Source organism: Callorhinus ursinus, unplaced genomic scaffold (genome assembly GCF_003265705.2).
Source record: "Callorhinus ursinus isolate GAN/ISIS: 27379988/994484 unplaced genomic scaffold, GSC_fseal_2.0 scaffold2063, whole genome shotgun sequence".
NCBI classification, from domain to species: domain Eukaryota; kingdom Metazoa; phylum Chordata; class Mammalia; order Carnivora; family Otariidae; genus Callorhinus; species Callorhinus ursinus.
This window is the reverse complement of record NW_027399117.1, coordinates 625-8,751: the sequence shown is the minus strand read 5'-3', so window position 1 is coordinate 8,751 and position 8,127 is coordinate 625. Positions and strand designations below refer to the sequence as shown.

The 8,127-nt window shown below is 44.2% G+C and overlaps 1 protein-coding gene across 1 annotated transcript; it reads left to right on the top strand.

Moving 5' to 3' along the window:
• Positions 1 to 2,275: 2,275 nt before the first annotated feature.
• On the top strand, positions 2,276 to 7,542 carry LOC112819034 (X antigen family member 3-like). Its single transcript, XM_025866079.2, has 4 exons — positions 2,276 to 2,359; positions 2,969 to 3,074; positions 5,499 to 5,624; positions 7,377 to 7,542. The coding sequence occupies exons 1-4, from the start codon at positions 2,276 to 2,278 to the stop codon at positions 7,397 to 7,399; spliced, it is 339 nt and encodes a 112-aa protein (XP_025721864.1). The 3' UTR covers positions 7,400 to 7,542.
• The last annotated feature ends 585 nt before the right edge of the window (positions 7,543 to 8,127 follow it).

The window sequence follows — 8,127 nt, the reverse complement described above, 5'->3', positions numbered from 1 at the left end:
GGTGAGATGAAGATCGGGTGTCTTGCGAGCACGAGGTGAGGTATCTAGGTCCTGGAGGCGCTAAGAATTGCGGACAGAAGGCGGTTTAAGAATAGTCAGTGCTGCGGGGATGGGGGAGTGGGGAAGCCTCCCCGCCCCCCAACCGCCACCTCGTGCACGCGGTTGTCAGTGCGCCTGCGCAGTAGCATGTTCTGTTAAATCCGCCGCCATTGGCGTTGGTTTCGTGTTGTACGGGCTGGATGCGGACCCGTGCAGGTCGCGTCTTGCCGTCTGGATTCTTCCTTGCTGTGTGAGGCTCAATTGGTAGGTCTCCGGATCAGTCCTCCCAGCAATTTAAGCGTGAAGTAGAAGTTGCAGGCTTCGGGTGGGTAGCGGCGATGTGGTTTCCTGCTTCCAAGGAGGGAGGTCCTCGAGGTTCTCTTCTTCCTCTGCCTGTCTCCGCAGGCCTGGCCCCTTTTTTCCTTGTTGGCTTGTTGGGGTGCGGGTGAGATGAAGATCGGGCGTCTTGGGGCCTTGGTTTGAGGTATGTGTGTTCTGGAGGTGCCAGTAACTGCTGACGGAGGGCCGATTTGGGAATGCCCGGTGGTGCCCGGGTGAAGGAGTGGGGGAAGCCCCGCCCACTGGTCGCTGCCCGACTCAGTGCCCCGGCGCACTGCTATGCTCTTTCCCGGTGGCCATTTGCATGGGACAAGTGCCGTGCCTTCTGGTTGTGAAGCTGTGTGCCTTGCATCGTGCTCTCTGAATTCTTTCTCACTGACTGAGACTCAATTGATAGGTCCTCAGACAGTCTCCCTAGGAATTTACGTTTGAGTGAGTGTGAGGGGTCAGCCAGCCGGCTTTGGGGCTAGTAGGGATGGCGTGGTTTCCAGGCCTGAGGAAAAAGTCCTCAAGATCTTCCTTTTCACAGGGGTCGGGGCTGTCATGGAGGCACTCGGCACTGCTGACAGAAGGAAAATTTAGGAATCTCCAGTGGGGCCCAGGCAAGGGGGTGGGGAAGCAGCGTGCGTGCCTCGCGCTGCTGCATCTTCACCCTCGGGTGTGGGGTATTGCAATGACTTCTGGGTGTTGAGCCCTGTGGGTCTTGTCTCACTGTCTGGATTCTTTTCGTGCAGTCTGAGACTCATTTGGTGGGTCGGCCGGTCAGTTTTTCCAACAGTTTCACTGTAAGTGTGAGGAGGGTGCCAGTAGATATTTGGGGGGTGGGGTGAGGGCAGAGTGGTTCCTAACCCCTGAGGAGGACAGTCCTCGAGGCTGTCTTCTTATGGACGTCACAGCCACCATGGCCCTTGATGTGGTGGCAGGGCAGGATGAGGGAGGAGGGTGAGCTGGGGACAGAGGGGGGTCAGATGAAGACGGAGTTGTCTTGGCATTATTTGAGGTATTGGAGTCCTGGGGGCACAAGGAACTGCCAACAGGGCACAGACGCGGGAGTTGTCAGAGTCTGAGGGGCCCTTGGGGAAGTCGCAAGTGCACTGGAAAAGAAATGCCCTAGAAAGGGGGATTGTTGGGGGGTTGCATCCCTGAGACTCGAAGTGTACCAAACAGAGGACCAAGAGAGGAGAGTGCCATGTGTAGCCTTCATTGCAGGCACTGAACTCTGCAATTCTAGTGCAAAAATAATTGGAGACGGTCTATCAACAACGAACGTGGTTAAGTATTCCAGTAAAACTTTATCGGAGGTGTGGAAAGAAAGGGCTTAGTCAATCAGAGTGTGCGAACAATAGTGGGTACTCAGTTTTTAATTCTCTGGTGGTAGTTTCTTTTTTGTTGTTGTTGTTGTTTTTAAGATTTTATTTGTTTGACAGAGAGAGAGAGCAGAAGCAGGGGGAGTGGCAGGCAGAGGCGGAGGGAGAAGCAGGCTCCCCGGAGAGCAGGGGGAGCACGACAGGTCCCTGGGATCATGACCTGAGCCGAAGGCAGTCGCTTAACCAGCTGAGCCACCCAGGCGCCCTGGTGGTAATTTCTTAAATGTCTTCATGATGGTGAATCAAGTTGTGAAACCAGATCCCCTTCAAGATATATTCTTGTCTTAATCATGTGCGTAATTTAATTTCTCTGTTAGCCCGGTCATGAAATGAGCAGTTGCCTTCGCAATTTGCCAGATTTGGAGTGCCTGGAGAGCTTGGACAATGAAATTACCCTTAGACTAAGTTTAAAAATATTCTCAGTGTTGAGAAAAAAAGCACATGTCTCCTTTTGGCCTCAGAAGCGGTCAAATGTAACTGTCTTGTCAAGTGTATTTTCCAAATCCCTGTATTCTGCTTTCAGTGGAAATATGAATCGGCAAGTAAGGTCAACATTCAGACCTAGAGGAAGACGAGATGATGAAATACCTTTGCAGCTAATTGGGCCTGTGTTTGTAAGTACTTGAACGTTTGTTTTTTATTAGTAGATATTTATTTTTGTGAAAACGTCAAACTAGTATAGATATACTGATGAGGACTTTCCATGCTAAGGAGCCTTTATCCAGGAGCATTACATTCTGTTCTTTTCTGGATGGATGCGGTTATGTTCCTGGGAAACATACCTGATGACTTTTTCATGCTTATTAACAACCGATTGCACACATCCATCTCAACATCGATATAAGTAGCTTCCAAAGCCTTTGAGGAAAGCTCTTTTGGAATAGCCTCTGTGGGAAGAGCAATTTTATTTAAGAATAAGTATATTGAAGGGTATTGGAGAAATGTCTTTAGATTTTTGTTGGTGTAGGTGCTGTTAAACCATTGTATAAATTCCTTTTCTGTGTGACCTCTTTTCTAGGTGTGAAGAGTCTGGTCTGCCAGTCTTCAAGTCTTTCTCAGTTATTTACATATATGCGGTCATTATCTAGATGTATATATGGGATGAAGTGAGCTTAGAATCCACCTGCCCTGCTATCTTCTATTGTATGCTAGGTATTTATGTCATTGCTGTGTGTTAACTACACAACCTTTATCTGTTTACATGTACATACACATACTCCTAGGCCCAGCTGCCTGGTGGTGAGCAACCTCAAGGGGAGGAGCCACCGACTGAGAGTCCGGATATTATACCTGATGAAGAGAAAAAAGAAGGAGCATCTGTGGTTGAAGGTGACGGGAAAGGGGGGTGTGTGTGAGTGTATGTGCGTTTCACGCATCGCGATGTACTTGTAACAGAAGGGAAGACACAATAGAAAGGAATCTCAAACCTTGCCTGGAAATTGGCTGGAATGGTGAAGAGGATATAGTTTGCAACCTAGGGCGGTTCCTCAGGACAGTAAGTTTCCCCCATTTTATAAATGAGAAAATTAAGGCTCAAGGATTGTGTTTATCAAAGAGCCATTTGACTATTGAAAACAAAATTTGTGTATTTTTAAAGTGGCTCTTAAAAGTTTACATTTTTCTATGGTTAGAAAAACCAAAAGAGGGTCCCCTGGGTGGCTCAGTTGGTTAAGCATCTGCCTGCAGCTCAGGTCATGATCTCAGGGTCCTGGGATGGAGCCCCGCATCGGGCTCTCTGCTCAGCGGGGAGTCTGCTTCTCCCTCTCCCCCTGCTCGTGCGCGCTCTCTCTCTCTCTCTCTCTCTCTCTCTCTCTCTCACTTGCTCACTCACTCTCTCCAATAAATAAGACATAGAAGAAAATCCCAAAGCTTAATTATCCTGAGATTAATATGAGACAATTTATTTCTCCCAGATGCATAGTATTCCCAGCATAGAGTATTTTGAAGGAAGATCTCCACGTAATTCAGGCCACTGTTAAAGGTTTCTAGAAAGAAAATGACTGACCACAATGTCCGTTCATTTCTTTCTACCTTGCCTTTATTCTGACTGTAAAATAGTATACTTATCGTTACTCTCGAATAACTTCGCTCTTCCTGTTGGTTCTTTGTTGTGCATGGGATTCACTTACGGAACATTACACATAGGGCCTTTGGACCTAAGTATAACTTTATTTTAACAAAGTAAGTTTTCTCTTACCCCAAAAGGGGATGGGTGTCACTACTATAAGATTTGCCATCGGTCTGCAAATACGCTCCGCTAATTCTTCAGAGAGTGACATTTTAATTGTAGTTCAAATCCTCCCCACGGTGTAGACTTCAGACTGTAGAGTTGCTGCTCCCCGCTCTTAGTACGCTATGGCAAAATACTACAATTGTACATGTATTATGGTTTATGCTTCGACTGTCATTTAAAATAAAGGTTTCCTAATACAGGAAACATATGTAAAGTCCATTCATAGTTGCTACTAATGTTGCAAAAGAGTCCCTCCATACTGAACTGTACACTTGAAAACGGTTAAGATGGGATATTTTATGTTACACATTTTTCAACCACAATTAAAAATGAAGTAACTACTGTCTTGTGAAGTACAATGTCATATATTCTTTTTATTCTTTGTAGTTCTAAACCACAAAATTTACAGAAAATTTACAAGGGTAGTGCAGTTATATATATATATATTTATAGTTATCCAAAATTTTCACCTGGAGTCACCGATTGTCACTATGTTTTACCACTCTGGTTTCATACCCTCGTCCCTTTCCGTTACATATACACACATACCCTTATGGTATGATACCGATATGTGTATGATTACTATGACTACTGATGAATCATTTACATAAAGTTCAACTGTTATGATCCTTTACCCAAAGAACCTAAGTGTGTGCATCTCCTCCAAACGAAGAAAGTCATTCTCTGGGCTAACCACTGGACAGAGACTTGACAGTGGAAAAATGCAGTCATTTGATAAAGAGTGTAAATCAGTTTCCCCAGGTGTCCCGATAATTTCCTTCATACGATTTTTTTTGGATCCAGAGTCCAGTTTAGGATCATGCGTTTGCATTTAGTTTTTTAAAAATACTCATTTATTTACATGAAAGAGCAAGTGAGAGCGGGGCAGGGGCAGAGGGAAAGAATCTCAGGCAGACTCCCTGCTGCGCCTGATGCAGATGTGCACGGGGCTGGATCTGCCGACCCCGAGATCATGACCTGAGCTGAAATCAAGTCAGATGCTTAACTGAATGAGCCACCCAGGTGCTCCACACACAGCTTTATTTATTTATTTTTTTAAATCTGGAATGGTTCTGCCCATCTTTGATGACAAAGCAGTTGGTTTGCAGAATCCTTATCAATTTGGGGCTTCAAGACTTTTCTTTCCCCTCGACATTTATTGGCGTCTGCTCTTGCCACATCACATGCTAAGTATTGAGAGACATGCTTTCAGCCTTGAACTCTCAGTCTAGTCAGAGACTCAAGTCACTGGCAAGTATAATCACAAGTACAGTATAGGCAAGTACAAGGGGGACACCTGAGCTGTCTGAGGGCAGTCTTGAAAAAGGAAAAAGGCAAGAAAACCCTGCTTTACTAGTTTCTGGTAACGGACCCCTGAAATGATGCTCTTGTAATTCTTATCGCATTTACTACCACACTAGCCTAAGACTTTTGTTTCATAATACTGAGGAAATGAATAGTATTTCCTTATTCATAGCTCACGTTTTACCTCTTAAATTGATCACCTTTTAATTTTCAAGGGCCTGCCCCGGAGCCTAATCCAAAGGAACTGGCGGGTGAAAAGACTGGGCGTGAGCGGGGAGATGGTCCTGATGTCCAACGGAGGGGACTTGCAAATCTAGAGCCCCTTAAGATGCCAGAGGCAGGTATGTGATCCATTAAGCATGCAAAGTATAGCGCGTCTGTTTTCTGCAACGTTATATACTTAATAATAGAGGTAACTTTATTGTTACCTCAGTAACCGAGTTCCCATATAAAAATTATTTGAAATGTAGTTCAGATCCCAGATGGCTGACTTCCAGACTATTAGGCATAGATTGGGTCAATGCCATATAAATTACAAAATAGGAAAACAGTTTCTTTTACGTGTAAGTTCTTTAGCCAAGAGCTGATAATTTCAGATACTTTTAGAGAGAGCCACTTCTTAAAAGTTTTTTTAAAGATTTCATTTATTTATTTGACAGAGACAGTGCGAGAGAGGGAACACAAGCAGGGGGAGAGGGAGAAACAGGCTGGTGGACTCTCACGACCCTGAGATCATGACCCTGAGATCACAACCTGAGCCAAACCTGAGAGTTGGACGATTAACTGAGTGTGCCACCCAGGTGCCCCATGGAGAGATTATTATTATTATTTTTTTTTTTTGAGAAAGAGCACCAGGCACAGGCACAAGCAGGGGGGAGGGGCAAAGGGAGAGGGAGAAGCAGACTCCCCGCTGAGCAGGGAGCCTAACATGGGGCTCCATCCCAGGACCCTGGGATCAAGACCCAAAGGCGGATGCTTAGGCGACTGAGCCACCCACGTGCCCCCCAAGGAGAGATTCTTAATAAAAGACTGGTATGAATCATTAGGAAAAAGAAAAAGAATCCAGCTAACAGAGAGATCAATGAGAGTGCTCTTCTGGAAAATATTTATGAAGAGAGGATCCACTAGTTAACATAATTTTGAAGAAAATGGAGAAAAGCCAAGTATACACAATAAAGAATATGAACAAGACAGTAACAGATATTGAATATATATTTGGCTTTCCAGTTTCTTTTTTTTTCCTCTCCCCATTCCGCCCCCCTTTTTTTTTGGCCACCCTGAGAAATGATACTGTTTCTCCTTCAGGATTTGATGTTACCTTGATGGTAAATGCCTTGAAACTGGTGTGACCATATAATGTGTGCAGACGGGCACACACCTAAGTATATAAAGAGGCACTGTTCCTAATTACAGCAGACATATGGGTGAAAACAGGGCCAGATGGTCACCCTACTTAAAACAACCACCTAAGGGCTAAACTAGCTTAAAGTACAGTTCTGCACTTTCCACAATAGAGTCAAAACAAATGCAATACTAGCCTTTCTATTTATTTCACTTGAGCAATTCCAATCATGACATTACTGTTTTAGATAATCTTATATTCTGAAGGTTTTCTCAAATAAAAACATTTCATTGATAACTTTTTTTAAATTTTTTTTTTAAAGATTTTATTTTATTATTTATTTGAGAGAGAGAGAATGAGAGATAGAGAGCACGAGAGGGAAGAGGGTCAGATGGAGAAGCAGACTCCCCGCAGAGCAGGGAGCCCGACGTGGGACTCGATCCCGGGACTCCAGGATCATGACCTGAGCTGAAGGCAGTTGCCCAACCCACTGAGCCACCCAGGCGCCCTCATTGATAACTTTTTCAAAGCTGCTTTTGTTTCTTAGGTTACTTGTTGGTTGGTTGGAGTCTTATTAACAGTATAAGAAATTGTTGCTTTCTATTCAGAACTACCTGAGTAAATGCGTCGGGTTTAATCTTTTCCGAACTTGAACCGTTCCTTTCTCTGTGGTATTAGAAAGTGTCATTTCTATGCCTTTTAGTGTTGTCTGAATAAAGTTCTGCAAAGTAATGTTACGTTTCTCTTACAGGTGAACGGAAACCACAGGTTTAAACGAAGACAAGCTGAAGCCACGTGGGCAGTTCTTGTGTTGCAAAAGTGGCTAACATTCTCTCAGGAAAGTTTTGTTCTTGTGTTGAAAAGTGGCTAAAATTCTCTCAATAAACTTTTGTTCTTGTGTTGAGAAGTGGCTAAAATTCTCTCAATAAAGTTTTGCAGTTTCGTCCAAAGAAGTCTTGCACATCTTTTGTGAAATTGATTCCTAGGAATTTGAGGTTCTTGAAAATAGTAGTTTTTTTGAAATTTCATGTGTATGTATTCTTTATAAGATCAACAGTGACTGTTTTTTAAAGATTTTATTTATTTATTTGACAGAGAGAGAGAGCGAGAGCAGGAACACAAGCAGGGGGAGTGGGAGAAGGAGAAGCAGGCTTCCCGCCGAGCAGGGAGCAGGGAGCCCGATGCGGGGCTCGATCCCCGGACACCGGGACCATGACCCGAACCGAAGGCAGACGCTTAACGACTGAGCCACCCAGGCGCCCCAGAAAATTTGTATTTTTAAAGTTTAATATTTAAATCCCAGTACAGCTAACCTACAGTGTTACATGGGTTTCAGGTGTATAATTTCGTGATTTGACGCTGTGGAAAACAGGATGGCGGTTCCTAGAAAAATTAAAAATAGAATTACCTTATGATCCAGTAATTCTCCTACTGGGTATTTGCCCAAAGAAAACAAGACATAATTTTTGTATATTGCTTTTTCTGTCAAGCAACCTTGCTAA